Source organism: Syngnathoides biaculeatus, chromosome 14 (genome assembly GCF_019802595.1).
Source record: "Syngnathoides biaculeatus isolate LvHL_M chromosome 14, ASM1980259v1, whole genome shotgun sequence".
NCBI lineage: Eukaryota > Metazoa > Chordata > Actinopteri > Syngnathiformes > Syngnathidae > Syngnathoides > Syngnathoides biaculeatus.
The window spans coordinates 28,644,572-28,664,693 of NC_084653.1; the positions used below are offsets into that span (position 1 = coordinate 28,644,572).

Genomic DNA, 20,122 nt, shown 5'->3' on the forward strand with positions numbered 1-20,122 from the left:
CGTTGAAAGTTTTAATCCTCCAGGGGGAGACAGAGATGCACATATCAGCACCCAAGTCCAAATTCATGGTGACCTCAAAAAAAGTCCGTGCGTCACACTGCATGGAAATTTGCTTTCCGCATTTTGTGTGTGTGTGTGTGGGGGGGGGGGGTATAAAAAAACACCTTACAGCCAACAACGCAACTGGAGAAGTTGCAAGGTTGTGCCGATAGCACAAACTGAAGCTGCTGTAGAGGTTTTCGTCCACTAGGGAGAGCCAGAGGTAGCTCTTAACACTCATCACTTTTCTGTCAAACATTGGACACGAAGTTTAGCTAAAAAAAAAAACAAAACAAAAAGTGTTTTTGTTCTGTATGAATGGACTCGGCGGTGAAACAGGCACAGTCATTGTTTAGTCATATGGGGATGAAATTGTAACCGATACTCGATGGACTCCTGCTTGGCTTTTCATATTTATACTGTATGCAGTATTCAGCGTACATGAGCACAACAGTCCAGATTTTGCGTGTGAGGGAAAGGGAGCTTCTCCTTGGAACGATCTTCCAACCGACAATTTTGTAAAGAGGGTTTCCTGTAGTTGAACGACAAAAAGCAGCTGTGCCAAGCTAATGCGTGTCAACAGTTTTGGCGAAATCGAGGTTAGCTGGGGGGGGTCCGAAGAGGTTCATTGTCCTCAGGAAGCTTTTTAGGTCACCGGCTGCCCAAAGTGACCCTTACCCCTTCCACACACACACACTCCCTGCAACACCCCCCCCCCTTTTTTCACGCAGGACAGGGCGACGCAATCAGAAATCCCGACGCTAACGAGAGCCGTGCAAGCAGATACACTGGCGAGCATTGTTCCTCCAAACCTTTCATGTGCAAATTAGACCATCAAGAATATTTCTCCTAATTATCCCCGAAAAGTCTTTCAGGTCTCAATGCTGCACTGGGGGAGGGGCGGGGCAGCGCTCTCAACACAAGATTACATTTGCTTTGGAGATTGCGCTCCACGATGAGAACACGGGACAGGAACACACGACAGCTACGAGGACCTGACGCCAGCTTGTGGGTACTGATGCAATTCCAAAAGTCAGATGGGAAAAATGGATTTGTCGGAACAAATTCACAATTAGCACACCGGATGTAGGGCGAAAACAGCCCAATTATCTCGATGTCATGTGACCGGAGATGGAGGAATTGTGATGCTTGCCGCTCAAATGCAAAATGAGGGACACACGTGGGGCCTCCCTCAGGCCGCCGCCACCCACCGCCCTACGAGGACATCAGCGTTTCGTCTAATTGCTGGAACAGTCCGGGGCTATCAGCCTGGTCCACAAAGACACAAACGCAGTGCGCGGGCCTGCAAACGCCACCAAAATGTAGGATTGGACTGCGTGAAATGGTTATCATCGGCGAACATAAACTAACGCGCTAGCAATAGCACTTTAGCGTTCGATGAATCTGAAGTGAAGTGCAGCGAGGGCAGCGTTTCCAACGCCAGCCCCGCTTGTTTGGGATATTCTGGTGCTTGTTTGCGGGCCAGAAAGAACACAATACATCAGTGTCAGAGCACTGTGGCCCCGTTCACATGGCGGCGCGGCGCCAGGACAATGGCGGGCCTTGTTCTCACGCTCACGCCGCCAAATAGGCGGAGCCAAAAAATGGTCCAAGCGATGGGGAGATGACGGAGAAAAAAAAAAAAAAATAGCTGAGAATATTCAGGCAGTGACTCTGCAAATTAAAGTCAGCCGTAAATGAATTTAATCCGTCCTTCAATAATAACGCCGTAACATAATAAAAGATGGATACATTTGAAGCGCTGTGGATACTTTCGAAATGATCGTTTTTTTCTTTGCAACGTTTCTAGCAACAAACTTTGAAAGCATAGACGGACAAAGTGGCATTTTGAACCTTTTTAATGATCATTCACGTGGCTACAAAATGTCTCAAGAGAACATGGCTACGCAGGAAGCGAAAGCACTATCGTGACACTTGTTGACCGCCGCCTACAGGTCGGCGCTGGCAGAACCGAAAGACGAGAAAAATAACTGGCAAACTTCCCGTTGTGCGGGCGTGTTTCCGTTGGCTAGTGAGGGAGAAGCGCTGAAAGTTACATCACAGCTAGTCCAACCAGTGACCGTAGCGTTGTTAACAATGCAGTCAAATGTCAAAATGTTTGTGGTACATGCAAGAAAGTACAGCGGGACACCGTGAGAGTTGCGCCTCGTGACATTTTCCTGTTCTACAATTTCAACAGAGTCCAAGTGTCCCTGTTGTGCTCTGGATCAAGGCAACGGTGAAATCTTACCTTCTCCTGACCTGATTTCTGTGGATTCCGAAGCATTGCATCCCTTTGGCTGAAGATGGAGTCCCTATCTTCACAGGCTCACCCTCCTGACTGTGAAGTTGACTCTCCCGTGTGTACTCTGCCACAGTAGAGACGAACGGACTCTTTATTAACTCTTCTCTTTTTGCAGCGTGCTGCGATTGAGTCCCATGTCACCCGAGCCACATGTCAGCAGTGGTCGATGCCGTCTGCACTCGCAGCCAGCGCCACTAGCGGCAAGCGCAACTAGCTCAAAAGTGGAACTAGTGCTGACTTTGTTTAGCAACAACTGTGACTAGTAAAACTAGTAGCAACAAGGGCGGGTCGACACTAGCTTCACTACAGCGGTGACTGCCACGGCCGAGGCCGGCTATTAAAAAAACACGACGTCTGCCTGAGGTTACGACAGTATTAGCCTAAGAGCTCTGGTTGCCACGGTTACGGGGATCGCTAGCGAGTCCAGGAAGAGATACGTTTCCGATCCAGCGTAAACTGTTTTTGACAAATTCCGTAAAGGTAAAATTGTCGCCCGCAAAATTTTTGATCTCAGCAGCGGGTGCCGACTGCGGCGCGGGCGGTGGACGTCTCCCCGTCGTCACCGCACGTCAGCTCCAGCTCTTCGTTGGGAACACCGCCGGCGTCCGCGGACGACCTGGGATTGGGGTGGCCCCACTCCCGACAGCAACAGCAGCAGCAGTCCAGGAATGCCCGGCGGAAAGGCTCGCACAGGCACAGGACCAGCAGCGGGGCGGCGGCCGCCTTGCAGAACAGGAGAAGCTGGCTCAACAGGTGCAGGACGTCCAGGGTCCGGGGAGGCACCCCCGCCGCCATGTAGGCCACCACCACGTTGCAGACGTTCTCGGGGATGAGGCAAAAGCCGTAGAGGATGGCCAGCGCCACCACCGTGCAGTTCATCTGGCTCTCCAGCCGGATCTGCTTCTTGGTGCCACGCGTGGGCGCCGCCGCTCGCTCGGTACCGCGGATCTTGTGGGCGGTGGCCAGAGAGCAGAAGATGGTGAAGAGCGTGGGTAGGCAGAAGTAGCAGCCGAAAAACCACCACAGGCGGGCGCCGCCGTACGTCAGGCCCAGGACGTACAGCGCGTCCGGCAGCCGGGTGGACACGCGCACCGCGCAGCGCTCGCACGCCGTCCCCGCCGCGCCGTCGGCCTCCTCCGTCACCAGCTGGCGGATGAGGAGCTCGGGCAGGGCCAGCAGCAGGGCGCCCACCCAGATGACGGCCAGCTTGGCGGCGGCGGAGGCCCAGTTGTCCGTCATCTCGTAGTACGAGCGCACGTTTGCGGCGGCGCGGAAGCGGTCGATGCACAGGGCGCACAGAGTGAACGTGGTCACCCCGAGGGAGGCCACCTGGGGGGCAGGCAAAAGCAAAAGCAAAAGCAAAAGCAAAAGTCACAACACATAGGCTAGAAATATGCGTGGACGGGACTACATGAGATTGAGGTGTGCGCCTGTGCGGGCCCATATATGTTCAAATACACACGTACATTCTCATCAAAGTGAATACATGGACCTGATGCAGTATGTGTAAAAAAAAAAAAAAAAAAAAAAATTGACACGCATTGTACGGAACACTAACAAACGCTATGCTCAAAAATGTCTGACAGAACTACAGTATTTTATAAATAACTTATCACATTTAACATACTCTACAATAACTATAATATACAGTGAAATAAATGTTATCTATAATCTTGGAGGCCACTGCTTTTGATACGCAATAACTCATGACTTCATTTCTGCTTTTTGGACTGCGCGGCGTGTGGTTGTGTAATCTAGTTTCTCTCTTAAAAAAAAAAAAAAAAAAAAAAAAAAAACCTGTAGAATTGACCCAATAAAGTTAGGGTAACAATTTGCACCCTCTTCAATAGGGGAAATTGAAAGCACATATGTTGGGTGAAGAATACCTTCAGTCAATTGAGGAAGAAGCGGATGAAAAGAGGACGAAAAGGGAAAAAAAAAAAAAGGAAAGGAGAAGAGGGTGATGGGTGATGAGCGATGCGATGCGATGCGAGGCGAGGCGATGCGAGGCGAGGCGCGGCGCGGCGCTCTGCTCACCTCCAGGAAGGGGACGAGCCTGCAGGACATTTCCCCCAGCAGCCAGTCGTCGGTCAGCGCGTGGAAGAGCACCAGCGGCAGGCACAGGAAAAGGACCAAAAAGTCCCACAGCGCCATGTTGGCCAGCAGCGAGTTGGAGGTGCTCCTCATGTAGTAGTTGTGGCACACCATGCACATGAGCGACACGTTGCCCAGCACGCCCACGCACACCAGCGCCACGGCGGCCGCCAGCAGCGCGTAAGCGCCGAGCGCCCCGACGCCCGGCGGGTAGAACGGGTTCCTCACCCGCTTGACTTTGCTCCGCGGGGTGGACGGCTCCAAAGGCGGGGCGTCGGTGAAGCCGGGCTCCGCGCGGTCGTCGTAGTCGCTGGCGTTGGAAGGCGAAGGCGAAGGCGGGTCGAGGTCTTGCTCCTGCGTCGAGAGTGACGGCGAGGCCCGGCGACGCAGCCGCTCACCTCGCCGGTGCGTGCGCCTTCTCGCCGCCGCCGCCGCCCTCGCTCCGTGCGGGCATTCGCTGGAGCGCTCCTCCGCTTCCGCTCCTCGTCCACTCCCCCGACGCGCCGGGCTCGGGAGAAGCGCCGCGGAGACTTCGGACGACTCAGACTTCGGATAGAGGACGTCCCGCGACGTCGCCCCGTCGAACGTGCGCCAGGGTCGGCTGTGCTCATCCGCGTCTCGCGCGACGGCCTCGGCGCACACCCACAAGCACAGCAGCCTGGTCAGGAGGGGCAGCATAGCGCGGTTCCGTTAAGGGCGACGGCCGCGAGCGCGAGCCATCTTAACTTTGTTCCACCAAAAGTGAACGTAACAGTCCAACGCGGGCCTCGGTCTCCCCCCCACCCCCGCGCCCCCAGGATAAGTGCACGCGGTGGAAAAAGTTCTCCAGAACTCTCAGCAGGCACAGCCGATCAAGGGCTCTGGCAGGTCGGAGAGAAGTGACGGAGGAGCCCACAGGCATGGCGGGGGCGCAGCGGAGGATGACCCCAAGGCGGGTGGGGTGGGGTGGGGTGGGGGCATGGGGGTTGTCACTGTCAAACGTTCTCTGATAGGGAACGCACAGGAGCCCTTTCAAAGCAAACATTTCCCACGGGAATTTGGTCAATGAATCGGTTCGAGGGTTGTATTGGGACGTGGCCATCAGAACTTTATTTAATATTAACGGAAGTGTAAACAAATGTTAAGAAACCTGTAATAAAATTAGAATGAAGATGAAACACACACAGGTTGCACCTGACTTATTTTGAAGGGACGTCACATGATGAAGGGTCCTCAGAGCTGTCATTTTGAAAATAATGAAAGTGGTCATAGTTGAAGGTGTTGGTGTGAGGGTGCGCTCGTGTGACAGATCTGGTAGGAGGTTTGCTCCTTTCCGTTTTCCCCGTCTTCGGTTTGGTACGCAGCCAAACACAAGTCCAGCCACGGCCGTTCGCCAGCACTGCCCTCCGGTGGACAAATCCAGTCCATCGTTCGTTGGATTCTGTCCTGAGCCTCCTGGTCGGCTGCTGCGTCCTCCGCCAACACATTGAAGAAAGACTCCTGATCAAAAGAAACACAATTGTTGATTGGGGGGTTGCCGTGCCACGACGGGATGCGCCGGCGGCTCCGACCGACCGCGTCTCTCCACAGGTACGCGTCCAACGTGCCGCCGGCGTCCTGCAGACGGAACTCCAGCACCAGGACCCACTTCAGAAGGTGGATGCCAAACGCTATGGAGAGACAAAAGTATTGGAACACCAACACGTGGAATGCGCACAAACAAACGTTTCCGGATGATGCACATAAAAGGGTTTTACTAACTCACTTTTTACTAACCCTAACCCTACGGAAGCAAAAGTGGGCACTAAAGGGAGTCACAATTTTTAAAAAAAAAGGTCTGCAACAGGATTAGGACGTACACAAGTTCAATAAAAATGTGAGCGGCAAAATTCTTTGGACCTACAGAAAAATGTTGACAAAAGTATTAGAAGAACAACAGAAACGTAAAAACGTGGACAAAGGTAGTAGGACACAAAAACTGAAAAAAAAAAAGTGAATCAAATATTTATTATTAGTGATAATAGCAAAGTGACCTTCAGCGATGATCTTCTCGTCAATCGTTTTGTCCCCATCAGCTGTCGGTTCTGTAATGGCGGCCACCTTGGAACACCGCTTACACCTGAAGCGCGCGCACACACACACACACACACACACACACACCAGTGGGCACTCACTGGCGCACGAGTTGGGTCAGGACTGACGTGACATCGGGCTATCAGCGCTTCTGACCCGTAGAAGCTCTTTCTTCCTCGGAAGATGAACGGCGCGCTCAGGTCCAGCGGCGCCAGATGACCCCCCGGTGACGACCTGACGGGGACCACGTTGCGGTACGTGGCAGCGAGGTGACGCGCTTCCTGTAATGTGGAACCTGAAAAACAAAATCAAAACAAGATTGGTGAGGTCATCGGTGCCATCTCACTTTTTGCGCTCGGGGGATTATTTTCTAGTTCTGTTGGGGCTGCAGGGCGCGTGCATAGCAAAAAGCCAGGAATCATTGATGCGCTGAGACGGGCCAGTCTTTCGATGGTTTTGGGTTGCCTTCCCCTTCTCAAGTGAAAAAAAAATGTGGATTTGCCAAAATATGAATGCGTTTCTGCTTTTGCTAAAGGCAGCTGTCACATAAGGAAGGACAAATCGTGCCTGCACAATTTGCTGCTCGCATGCGGCAACTTTTTGGAAGTTCTGGCCAGTTCAAATGTGCCGACAGATATGCTCAGATTCTTCAGCAGTCTGCTAAGTCGTCCTATTTACACGGGCTGCAAAACGGAGCAATCGGGGCTATTACGGCAAATGTTCCTCCGGGATGGGGATCCATATCCGTGGGAGGGAACGTCAGTCAAAAAAAAACCTCCCCGACTCATCTTTGTCGTCTTTACCCCCGAGGAAGAGGAGCTCCTTCGTCTTCCCTTCCGACGTGAGCTGCGCCGATACGTGAACGTCCAGCGCGCGACCGGGCTCATCCGCCGCGAGGTCGTCGGGCAGGCGGACCTGGCCGGACAGGGACCAGGGCGGCGGGCGGCGGGGCCCCCTCGGGTCGGCCGAAGCCTCGCAGAACACGCTCGCCACGCGCTTGTCGTCGGGGACCTCCAGCCTGGAGAACGGCAGCACGCCTTTGCAGTTGAAACCTGCCGTGACCCGAGGAGGTCACTCGGAACAAATGGAGGTTCTGCGCTCGAGGCAAAAGTGTGCGCGTGTTCCGTACATGGAGGTGCACTTGCTGCAGTAGAGTTTGAGAGCCTGGTAGAGTCTGCGGGGTCGGTAGGACTGCACGCGTGCTCTGACGTGATGAAAGCCGGCGGGCCGGCGACGCCGCAGCTCGCACAGCGTCACCCGGTCGACGTCGTGACGGCAACTGTTCTCTGAAAGGGGTCGTGGGAAAAAACAGCAACATCACCCCCAAAAAGACAATTAAAAAAAAGTGTGTGCGTGTGGGGGTGGGGTGGGGGGGATGCAATGAGGGATATTTTCACAACATTGGAGAACATTCATTCACACAGCCCTTAAAATTAACTCTCACGTGTTTCTCCCAATCAAAATCCAGCAACCCCCTTAAAAATGCTGACATTATTCAAAAAGGCAAATAGGACTTTTCTCTTAGTTACACTTTTATAGGATTTGCATTGTTTCTCCTATTAAACAAGCCTCATCGTCCGGAGAAGTTATCTGAAATGACAATGATAAAATAACTACAACATACTGAGGGATTAAAAAAAAAAGACCCCAAAACATTTGGAAATGTATTTTCAAAAGAAAAGCTTTTTTTTTTTTTTTTTTACAAACAATAAAGATAAATAAATCAGAACTGCATTGCGGGCATGATAAAATTAAGCGCTGATGTCAAAAATGAAACCATGTTGTCAATTAAATTTGGTGCCGTCGTCTCTATTTTGAAAGTAGCCGGGGAATTTGTGACCAAATCGTGAAGTTGGCGACATCGATTGCGCTCCCTACGTTTTTAGTGTAAGCCGTGCACATCAGCAGGGATGCCTTTTCAATTATTGAAGCAGCTGGAAAAGAAAATCAACGGGGGAGACACACCTACAAAAACACATAGCCAGCCCCAAATTCAAGTCATCATGTTTCATACCGGTTCTGAATTCCGCTGACGCCTCGCGCTCTAAAAAACAAGAGAAATGGGACAGAAGCAAGATGGTGAGACAACTTACAAAAAAAGTGAGATGGAAAATTTGTGAGAAAAATGTATGTGGGAGTCATTTTTGCCAGATCTAACGCAAAAGATTTCAACGTGGAGATCAAATAAAACTTAAAAAAAAAAAAAACCATTCAATCCACATTTAGGATAAAATATATTTTTGGGACAAAACTTTTTTATTTAATTGTAATCTTCATTAAAATATATATTTGAAAATTTTAGCTGCACCCGACCAACAGTTTTTTGAGGCCATTTCTGACATTTGGCAGACTAAAATTCTGAAAACAGATGAAATGAGTTGTAGTCAACTTGAAAAAGTCTGCTGAATTTTTTTTCCGCCTGGTTGAGCCCAGTAATACATTTTTCTCTCATACATTTTCAAATGTGAAAAACACAAATAAGAATGATGATTTGTTCGTCTTGTAAGCAAAGCCGAAAGGAAACATTTTTGCCTTATTTTTTATGGCCTTGTATCTTGAATAAATTGAGTATTTGTGAGTTGAGATTGAATAAGAATGCGTTGTGGTCACTTTCCAAGCCACTCATCTGAGAGAGTCCGAAGAACAATAGAAAATCAAGAAAAATACAAATTGGAACGCAATATTCTAACCAACACAATGTGTTGATTGCGGCATTTCGTTAGCCTAACAGGCTTATTGTCCATGTCATTTTTAACGGACTTCAACAAAATCAAATGTTCCTAGCTAAAAATTATGTGTATTTTTTTTTTGTCTGTCCATGTCAATTAAAAGTTGAATCTAGGCAACGATACTTTTCTCGCTTCTTCCATTTGTTGTTGTTTTTTTTCCCTTCTTCCTTTTGTGTTCTGAATACGTTCAATAACGACTTTGGCAATTGTCCTCTTGGGCTGATTGATTATTCAGACTGTCCGTCTTTATTCTGATTGATTGGAAAAAAAAAAAAAAAAAAAAAAAAAAGTCCTTCATGGATCGTCCTTACCAGGAGTCTCTGGAGGCGTCTTCCAAACGTCCCACAGTGCCGAGTCGTTGATGTTGGTGTCGTCCTGGACGGCCTCCGTCAGCCTGCACGCAAAGCGGAAGGTCAACGCGGACCCCCCCAAGAGTCATCTTGTTGTCTCACTCCTTGGGACAAGGGGGGGCGCTAGGGAGGCTTTTGGAGGGGCTTTCGTCAACTAGTGTTCAGCACACGGTGAGTCACCTCTGCGCCCATTTGGTTCCATTCCAATTTTCTTAGCCGGATTATTATTGGGCAGGAGGGAACTACAAAGGGTTTTGAAAGCAAAGGCCGCCCGCGGGGGTCATGAACCCCTTCAGGGCCGCGGCGTTACTCAAATTCACCTCTTGAGCTCCTGAACCTCGGGGCTGTCGTCGGGCAGAAGGCGTACGCCCCTGCCGTATGCCGTGCCGCCGTGCAGGTGGAAGGAAAGATGGTTGAGCACCCCCACCTGGCTGCTGGTTAGCCCCGGAACCTTGACGCAACCCGCGATGGCCCGCAGGTTGAAGATTCTCAAGAAGTCTCCAGGCTGGTGGAGGACAGTGAGGAAGATGCTCAAGCTGCAGTCCAGAAGATGCACTACAATATTATACTCTATATACAGACGCGCACACACACACACATTATACTATATTATAATATCTACAATTGGCTGGAAACCGGTTGAGGTTGCAAAAGGTCAGCAAGCGGGTTCCTGCTGTTACGGTTGACAGCGGCAGATGGCGCTGTCGCATCAAGTTGTGCAGCCCGGCCGGCGATTCTATTGCCTGGAGAGGGTTTGCTTCCCAGCTCAAATGCTTGTCACGACAAGACTGAATGCAGATGAGGGAAACGCGTCCTCCTCTTCCTTCGCATCATCACCAACACAGCCATACTTGGATGTGTCAAAGTCGTCGTCGTCCTTATTTTACACCGTTTTTTTCTTTACGGAAGGCCCGAACGTACGTGAAATGTAATCGCATCAAAGCCGAGGAGCGGGAGAAGAAGAATACGAAGAATGAGTCACCTTCAGCCAATCGTCATGGAGGCGGGAGGCCCAAAGGCCGGAGCCCCGCCGCAACTCCTGGATAACGTAGACGTACGCTACCTAGAAAGCAATGGGGGGGGGGGGGGGGGCTTGTGATGGAATCCCGCAAAGGGGCTATATAACATGCATTCCCTACGTTACACTGATGCGATGTCTCTCTTCCTTTACTGTAACGCATAAATCAAGCTCAGAAGGGAGCCGAAGCAAGCCAGCTCCCACTAGAGGCGATTTGAAGGACTGCAGACGTAGCCGTTTTGGTTAGCAGTGGACTTTGAAATGTGTGTGAATTCCAACCTTGAGCTGCTGTACGGACTGCACGTGGTTGTCGAACACCAGCACGTTGGCAATGAGTTTCTCGTGCTCCTCGGGGAAGGAGCGCGGCCCCTCCACGACGTCTGCGTCAACCGTCACTTCCAGCAGAGCGTGAGGACACCGGGTCCCGTCCCACACCTGCAGAATTAAAAAAAAAAAAAAAAAGCGGTCACTTTGGGAGCAATCAAAATGATGATGACACAATCAATTCATACTTGAAAATGAACACCCCAAGGTTTCACTGAGCAACATGAAATTTGGTAGACATGCCTACCATGAGAAGACTCAAAAAGAGCCCTCACTAAAAAGAACCGGGAGGTTGACCGTTTTGAGATTTTAGGGGTCATTTGTAGGGACCTTTGACCCTTGGAGTTTTTCCAGAAAATTCAGCCCCTGAAGCCAGATTGACTTGGCAACATGGAATTTGTGAGATGTGTCACTAAATAGGGGACCCGCCGTGCCTGGGAAAACACAGCAAGTCTGTCATTTTAGTTCAAAGGTAATCATTGAGGATCCTCTTTGGGGAAAAATAAAAAAAAGAAAAAACAGCCCCCAAAGCGAGTCCCTGGCGAATGAAATTGGGTACCCGTGACGCGCACGAGCGGACCTACGAAAAAGCCTCCTACCCGAAGCAGAGTGCAGGTGATGTTGACGGGTGCTTTGGCCAGCAGCTGGCAGGTGAGGTTGAAGTACATTCCGGGCTTAGCGGCAGACAGCGGGACGGTGAGGTCCGGGGGCAGAAGATCCCGGCCGGCCACCCACGATCGCAGTTCCGTCACGATGCGACGGTCCTCCTCGGTGAAGTGGAAGGTCTTGCTGGAGGTCCGAGGGTTCATCTCAGCGCCCACCGTCCCGTTAAAGGTTAGTGCGGAGAAGCCAAACCAGTTGACCAGATTTAGGGAATCTTTGTACATCTTAGTCTGTGTGAAGGAGGCCAAGAGTAAGTGGAAATCCACCCATTACGGATTTGAACCAACGATACAGAACCTTGACTCGGTGTAAGCGGACGATGTCGCCGATTCGGAAGATTTGGGGCAGCAACTCCAGTTTGGGGCAGAAAATGGTGCAGACAATATTTTGCTGGGATTGGTCGGTGATCTTCAGGCTGTAGCAGAAGTCTGTGGAGAAAAGACAAAATGGCCCTCCTGCTTTGATCGGCGGCGTACCTGCACCCACAAAGTCGGGTCTTAATCCAGGACAGGCCTGGGCCGATGACCAGCTTTGCGCTACACTGCACTTCTTAAAAGTCACAAATTCAAAGGCTCAAAAATGTCCAGCAGCGGTATCAATCTGACAACTTTTCTTTGAACCTCCGATCGTGTACCTGCAGTGCGCTTTCAACTGCCGTTTGTACTTACGGCCATGGAACAAAGGACCGTTCCTTTGTTCAGTCACGATGCCTCACTGGCATAAATACATGAACACACAATCCACAAAATGTCTACTGGGGACTGGATTGCTGCAAATTTGAATGTCTTGACGTCGAATCTGTTGCTAGCTTTGCCGACAAAGGGGGGGCGACAAATATTATTGCAAACAGTAAGACAATCATATCAAGTGTGAACATTGGTCACGGGAGTCAGAGACGAGCATGGGACTAGTCATTGTCTGAAATCCAATAATTGATCCATCCACTGGCTTCAACCAAATTATTCCTCAAAATGAAAAATAACGATCAAGGAGGCGGCTTCTGGCGTTTCGTTTGACTTTGACAAGGTGGTGACAAAAGAGGACGACATTTGTCCCCTTTCCAGCCCGAAAAAGACCAAGGGCACGCTGTCTCTGCTTTGGCCGGGAGGTCTGTTGAGGTCTGCCCAGAGGTTTCGCTTGTTCTGAATCCCCGGGCTCGCGCCGCTGCTTCCACTGTCAAATTTACCTGCCATTATTCGGGCCTTCTTAATGCCGTTTTCATCCACAGCTGACTCAAAATTCCGAATCTACTTTGACTGAACGTGAGAATTTTTCTCGGAACGTGATCTTACATCTGAAATCATCTCGTTTCAACCGTGTCACATGCATATAGCATTTGGACTTAATTTGAACAAAAACCGAGTGACCCGATCGGAGCAGCCACGGGGGACAAACTCAAGCTGCATGAGATCATTGTCGTCGTGCGTGAGAGGAGTCGGATCTGTGAATTTGGCTTGTTAACACACACACACACACACACACACACACACACACACCAACTAGGTCTCGCCGTGGCGCCACGCAGCATTTGTGACGGGGATGACCATTTGAATCCCATACAAAACTATTAATTCCAATTCTGGTATGATAATAATTACAGATTACAGCATCATTAAAAAATTCATCCATATTAAGAGACTCCGCAGATGAAACAATTTCATCTAATTACGGTGTGCTTAAAGGTATCCCGAGAGGATCCAATTCTCTTCAATGATGGCGCGATACACTCATAATACATAAAGCCAGTTCTGATACAATATGATTGCATCTCCAACATGGCTGCCTCCAATACTGATCAAGTATTCAATCAATAAGATGGAGATGCTTCTGCAGACACCCAACAACCCAACTGACAAAGAGGGTCGCAATATCATTGACTGCTGTTTTTAGGGAGATATATTTTGAGTCATAATAATTGGATTTATTATTATGATTAAATAGTGTTTAAAATGTCTGAAACCTCCTCGGGATCAAATCTTAATAGCAAGCCATTTGGAATTTACTGTTGCAAAATCGAGAAAAGATTAAAAACAAATACCTGGGTTGCTGTAAATGATATGTGTGTGTGTTTTTAAATGTCTAAATATGACCTGGGCTGTGTTCTAATGATATTTTAACTCCAATTAAAATGTGAGTAAATACATTCCAACTTGAATACGATCAGAGATGATTCATTCCAATTATCATGTGATCCAGTTATGTTATTGACGGGAAATACAACGAGTCACTCAAATTACAACGTAAACCGATTCAATCCATTTTGGTCAATTATGATCCGACAGGAGGATGTGAAATTCCAATGTAATACGATACGACACGGTCCAATTACCATGCAAAACGATACTCCCTCGAATGATGACATGATAGAATTGAAATCACAGCAAACGTGCTATGATTCAGATTACTATCCCATTCTGTAAAAGAGAAAATACAGTACCGATACTATTTTCTCATGAATATGTACGAATAGTATACGATATGATATGTTGGGCTCCAATTAGGATGCTGACCTGAGCCGCGGCTCTTGAAGGGCTGTTTGAAGAAGACCACCACACCGTACACATTGACCACGGCTCCGGGTTTCAGCTCCGCGATCCTGACGTATGTGGACTTTGTAGGACTGGCAACCTTAGGAGGGAACAACATCAAAAAAAAAAAAAAAAAAAAAAAAAAATCACCACGAGGCGTACAATTTTCAGCTACTACAAAAGGATTTGGGCTTCGAACCGCAGCAGGAGGAAAACGTTTCTTTCTCTTGGCTTGGCCTGGAGATGTGAGGTCATGGGGCGGAGACCGCAACACCTGAAGCACAGACGAGATTTTGTTTTTTTCTTGAACTCTAATGGAATGCAAGAGGCTGAAGATAACTAGCTACTCAGGCAGATAAAGGACCAGACCAGGAAGAGCTTTCAGTCGTTTTGTTGTGCATTTTTGTATGTTTTTCTAGTCACCGTAATTACTCGTATATAATGTGCATTTGCCACCCCGCATTGTAGCATTTGGTAATCATTTTCAGTTTAGTTAATATTTTGGTCTAATCATTTTGTGATCTTTTTATCTCACTTGGGAATATTTTTCCTTTTAATATTTTGGGCTGTGAAAAATGTTGTATTTTTACTCTCAAAAATGTGATCATTTTCTATATCGGTGTACTATCCATAAAAATATTGTGGTTTTTTTTTTCAATTCAATTTAAGACCTTCACTCAACATGACTACAAAGAGTGAACAAGACACGCCCAATGTTGCGTCAATATTTTTGTCATTTTGAGGGGTTTTTGCAAGAATATTTGTGACATACTGGCAAATGCGAGAGTAATTATACACTGGTTCAAATGTATTAGTTGGACTTGAGGATGACGTGGCATTTTTCCAAGATAATGAGGCCCTTCTTTGTGAGCAACTTATTCCACGTCACTTATCGTCGTGGCAACGTTCATCTGCTTCGTGAAAATAGCGGACAGATGTTTCTAGCGCTAATGGCGACGTAAGCAGACCACACGCACACACATCAAGAAAGTTCTCACATGGATGAAGGCCTGGTCTCCCGACAGCAGCAGGTTGCACGCGTGCCGTTTGTCCTTTTGAGCCGTAGGAGATTTGCTCACCAAGAAGCCGGAGGCCGTCACCACGTCCTGGCGGGAGACACAAGTCGGATTGTGTGGATTAAAAGACAGCGAGCCAGCGGCCAGGAGATTAAACCACTTCCTTTCTTTGCGGCCACAGGGGTGCCGGGAGCCGGGTCCCGGGGGAGATCTTGAGCAGTGGTCTCCCCCGGGACCCGGCGTTTGAAAAGTTGGAAGGGACGCCCGACAACATATACAATAAAATATGTACTGCAACTGTACAGCAAATGTTTTCAGAACCATATTCATCTTTATTTGGCCAAGTATGTCAAAAACACACAGCTGTAGATCCCGGCCCCGCGTTCGTGGAGTTTGCATGTTCTCTCGTGCCTGCGTGGGTTTTCTCCGGGCAATCTGGTTTCCTCCCACATCCCAAAAAACACGCATTCATTGGAGCGCGACTGTTGTCTGTCTCTTTGTGCCCAGCAGTTCAAGGTGTCCCCTGTACTCCAGCCCGATGACAGCTGGGATAGGCTCCAGCACCCCCACGACCCACATGAGGGTAAGCGGCTCAGAAAAATGGATGGATGACAAAAACACACAAGGGAATTGTCCCCAGTAGTTGGAGCCACAAAGACACACGGATGGTTAATTGACCGGGAATACTTATTTGAGACATTTCGTGAGAAAGGGTCAGCGTGACAGGTTGCAGATTCAGCTTCAGGAAGTGGGGGTGATTCAAAGGTGGAGGTGTCGGATCAATGTCATTATATTATCGGAGTGGGAGGCTGCGCAGTTTGTGGCCTTGTAAGTGACACCTCGTCCACCAACGATGGAGTTCGGAACCTCTGCGAGCATAGACACCAGCAAACCAAACGCCAGCCTCACTCTGGTCGTGGCGAGAAGGGCGGCGGCGTGCGTGATATTTTTTACCCCAAACACAAGAAAAACAAATGATTTTGCATTTCACAGAAAATAAATAAATCACGCCGGCAACGATAAATATCCAACACCCGCCATGTCGACGTACCCCTTGATTGACAAACTGAGAGAAGTCACTGGCCAGCGCCCCCAGCAGGACGAGGTTGATGGACGATGTCTCCTGAGGGCTGGAGTTGCCTTCTGAGGCGCAAAACACAACATGAAATCATTTCAAGGCGCTTTCGAAAGTGAAGTCCACATTTATACCTTCGATGGCGGCCTTCAGGATGAAGTCGTAAATTGACGACGAAACCAGGGGACCTTTGTGGACCAATCTGCCCTGGACACACGACGCAGAGCGTGTTAAAAATAAGCTCGGCCTGACCAATTCATGGATTTGATCATTTGTTTGCCTTTTCGCCAAAGGTCTGATGCGCCACTTTTATAGAAAGCCTACAAGTGCTCACCGTGACCGAGTGGTGGTCGTGGTTCACGTCGGTGCTGATGTGGGAGATCGGAACGACGGTCAGGCGGCCGCCTGGCCTCTCCCCATCCTCCGACACAATGACGGGCATGGTGGTGGAGGGGGGAAACAAAACAAAACAATTTTCGGTAGCGGAGTACTTTCCAAAGTGTTTTCCAAATACCACCAGTGGTACACCGGCTCCCTCTAGTGGGACACAAAATAACACCATCAAAGTCACCAGTGGCTTCAAGCAGTAGATTCGTTCAATACAATTACAATTCTTTATTTAACTTAAAAGGCCAGGACTAGTGTTTGGATGTAATACTTCAGAAAGAATTTAAATATTTCTTTAGGTACAATACCGGCAGGTAGTGCGCCGCTTCCTGTCAGAATCGCTCAGCTCCGGTGTACTCCGGGAACTCCCTGCCGGGCAGACGCTAAGCGCAACTCAGACGGGAAAAGGAGATAACGTACGGGAGAGGAGCTGCGGGGCTGAATTATGAGAAGGAAGGAGTCATTCCGCAGCTGAGCGACGTTCCCCGACATTGACCTTTTAGATGCTTCGAGTCACTCTTTCTACTTGCTTTGGCTTCAAAGAAATACAAACATAAACTAACCTGAAGCTCAGAACGCTTCAACAGTTCCGCTTCCGCTCCCCGGCGCCTTGCTCGGCTCACGCCGGTGTGACGGTCTCAAGGATCCCGGTGCTGAAAAATCTCCTTGTGATTAATGCGCATATCTGGATTTTTTTGTAAACTTCCGGCCACTCTGAAACATCCCCATCCATGCTTCTTCACCATGTGGCAAATCGACAACTTGTGGCCGAGTGTTCATGTTCGTTATGGACATCTCACAAAGACGAACACGGCCAACGTACATACTGTATATGTGTATATCTTTGTAATCAACTTTTGTTTTAAGGTTAGGTTAGGATAGAACGCACATGAGCTCCCTTTTTGGAGAAGAAGGGGAACTCTGAGACCCGGGGATTTCCCAGTACGGTCTAATACGTAACCAGAATTCCCCTGTTTTTAATGCATGCGCATTAATCACAAGGAGATTTTTTAGCACGGGGGATCGTTCAGATCGTCACACCGGCGGCCAAACAAAACGAACGAATAATCTTAGAAACTGATTCAGTTCAGTTCGTTCACGAAAAAGATTCATTCGCAACAACACAAATCCAAAAAAGAGCACTCAAAAGGAGTAAAAACTGATTGGGTTTAAAGAGTATAAATACCACATTCTAATTTCAGCAGTGTAGAGCTAAAATCGAGCAATATTTACTCCAATATTTGTCTTGTGAAATTGTATTCATTCGTGTATAGGGTATTCTCTTCATTCGATAGGATTTCTCTTGGTTGCACTGCTTCCACTATGTATGAGTTTCCTTTCTTTTGTTTTGAGCCTCCAAGCGTTGCCATGTCAATCCAATTCGGATGCAGCCTTCACTATCAGTAAAGTTTGAACAGACAGCAACAAGCGAGCTCGGGACGGCAAAGCAAACTCTAACCCCAAAATGATTGTTTTAAATATTCTACGGGACCAAATGTAATACACACTTTATCACACAGAGTCCAATGGTCAATTCGGCAAATAGAGAGTAGTTAACATAACATCCAACTTGCCAAACACTGAGGCATGCTAACGGTAGACCAGGCGACATGATGAAAAAGCACAATGTTTGTACTTTTTTCAAGTTCTGGTGCTGTTTGTCTCTTAAAAACAACACCGAATATCAAAACGAAACATGAAGAGTTTGAAAACGACTTGAATTTTTCTCAAAGTACCTGTCTTGCTTCGACCATACGATGAAACTCAAAATGGGAAGAATTTTTGTACGAAGTCAGGCGCTTACTGGAACGAACGCTTAACAGCAAACCGTCGCAACCCCCACCCCAAAAAAAAAAAAAAAAAAAAATCCTGTGCTTTTATCAGTCAGTCGTGGGAATGTGAAATAATTCTCAAACGAAAAAACCCACCTTTTAGTTTATAATTCGCTCGCTTTGCTTCCGAAGTATCATTGAAATAGTAGTAGTAGTCGTAGTAGTAGCACTGATGCGCATGCGCAGTGTGTACTGTGACCTGCAGAAGTCGCGCTGACGCGCATGCGCGAAACAACTGCCATCCATCGCCGGAAAGCTTTTTTTTTTTTTTTTTTTTTTGGAGTGCGTGTCTACATCCGGTATTGGAGCTGCATGGTTGCTGACGGATCAAGGCATCAGAGGACAACCAAAGCGGCACAGAACATCGTTGACTGCCGTCTCCCCTCCGTGGCCGGCATTTAGTCCTCTCGGTAGCTCAGAACATTATTAAAGGCACGACACAACCCGGTCATGAACTGCTTGAGGTTTTGCCATCTGGAAGGCGGCACCGGAATGCACAAAAGGAAGGACTAACAGGGAAGGACTAACAGCCCCCCCCCCCCATCCCCAAGAGAGAGCCATCACTATCCTGAACTCACATCTTTCCTCTTTATTCATGCAAAAAATGCTGATTTCAATATCTTCAGGAATACTTTTTACGCATTCCATTTTATACAGAGATTAGAAATGGGCCAGGATTCCAACAGAGTACTGTCAGAAGCTTGTGGAAGGTTACCTGAAATATTTGAGCCAAGTCATGCAGTTCAGAGGAAATGCTACTCCATACTTAGCAAACGGATTTTAACTTTTGACAGAGAAGACAAAAACTTTCTCTAATAAATTCTCATTATTTTGGCATTTGACAAAATGAAATAATTTTGGTGATCTTGACTGAACTGAAAGAGGAGCACTTTATTCTGATTTGACTTACGACAGTGAGCCAAAAAAAAAAGGAAGTGTATTTTTGCACACTGTATGTAAACTTCTGGCTACAACTGTCCACCTTGCAAAGCTTCATAGTTTGGAGCTTTCTTGATGCTGAGCTGAGTTGCTGATCACAAAGCCCCGGACTGACCCGAGCGAGTGGGGCGCAGAGGTTAGGCTGCGAACGACCCAAGTGTGACTGGGCCCGACCGTGCACTGTCTTGGCCTCAAGGCGCAACCCCAAATCCGGAAGCGAATTGTCTCTGATGTCAAGATGCGATTCTGCGACAGGGCCAGCCAAGCTCATCTTAACATCAGAGACAATTTGACCTACCTAAGTCTTGTACCTCTTTTTGTTGAATTTTAAGTCTTCGTTCATCTCTCAGTCGTACAAGTGTAAGAAAAGATATATATGACTGCCCAATGTGCAATAGAAGTAAACCCTGACCGAACAGCACGTTGATGAAGGTTACTGAGCTTCGAGGATGTGTCACAGATGAAGGACTCACCAGAATTAGCTTTAACGGCCAAGTATGAAACGACACACGAGGAATTTGTCTCTGGCGGTCGGTGCCGCCCTGGTACCGCATTCATGTTGAGTACTGCGAAGAACAACTCACCAACACGACTTGGGTTTCCTCACTATGTTGATCTCTTGAATCGCAAATCAGACACGTGCGCTACGGTGAAGGCCATGCCAGGGAGTCACATGACGTAGTCTCTAAATGACCAATGATGTCACGCCACATGCACGACTTCAAGGCTACATGTTGGCATGTTAGCTTGTACGCTCATTGTTTTATGTTT

General features: G+C 48.3%; 2 protein-coding genes across 13 annotated transcripts; both read right to left on the reverse strand.

The window, feature by feature from the left end:
- Positions 1–1,891: 1,891 nt before the first annotated feature.
- On the reverse strand, positions 1,892–5,359 carry LOC133512030 (prosaposin receptor GPR37-like). Its single transcript, XM_061841239.1, has 2 exons — positions 4,382–5,359; positions 1,892–3,673 (listed from the first exon to the last, which is right to left on the reverse strand). The coding sequence occupies exons 1-2, from the start codon at positions 5,114–5,116 to the stop codon at positions 2,855–2,857; spliced, it is 1,554 nt and encodes a 517-aa protein (XP_061697223.1). The 5' UTR covers positions 5,117–5,359; the 3' UTR covers positions 1,892–2,854.
- A 158-nt stretch (positions 5,360–5,517) lies between these two features.
- pot1 (protection of telomeres 1 homolog) lies at positions 5,518–20,073 on the reverse strand. 12 transcript variants are annotated; one of them, XM_061841230.1, is made up of 20 exons: positions 19,936–20,073; positions 16,889–17,018; positions 16,528–16,730; positions 16,328–16,400; positions 16,170–16,261; positions 15,101–15,208; positions 14,302–14,376; positions 14,085–14,202; positions 11,872–12,002; positions 11,511–11,804; positions 10,867–11,022; positions 9,890–10,074; positions 9,531–9,613; positions 8,505–8,534; positions 7,620–7,776; positions 7,294–7,508; positions 6,647–6,785; positions 6,451–6,536; positions 5,993–6,087; positions 5,518–5,917 (listed from the first exon to the last, which is right to left on the reverse strand). In XM_061841230.1, the coding sequence occupies exons 3-20, from the start codon at positions 16,633–16,635 to the stop codon at positions 5,684–5,686; spliced, it is 2,379 nt and encodes a 792-aa protein (XP_061697214.1). In that variant the 5' UTR covers positions 16,636–16,730; positions 16,889–17,018; positions 19,936–20,073; the 3' UTR covers positions 5,518–5,683. The 12 variants fall into 12 exon arrangements, 11 of the variants coding, with proteins under 11 accessions (XP_061697214.1, XP_061697215.1, XP_061697217.1 ...); XM_061841231.1 differs by having other exon boundaries at positions 16,889–17,115; positions 19,936–20,055; XM_061841233.1 differs by having other exon boundaries at positions 19,825–20,002.
- Between the last annotated feature and the right edge of the window lie 49 nt (positions 20,074–20,122).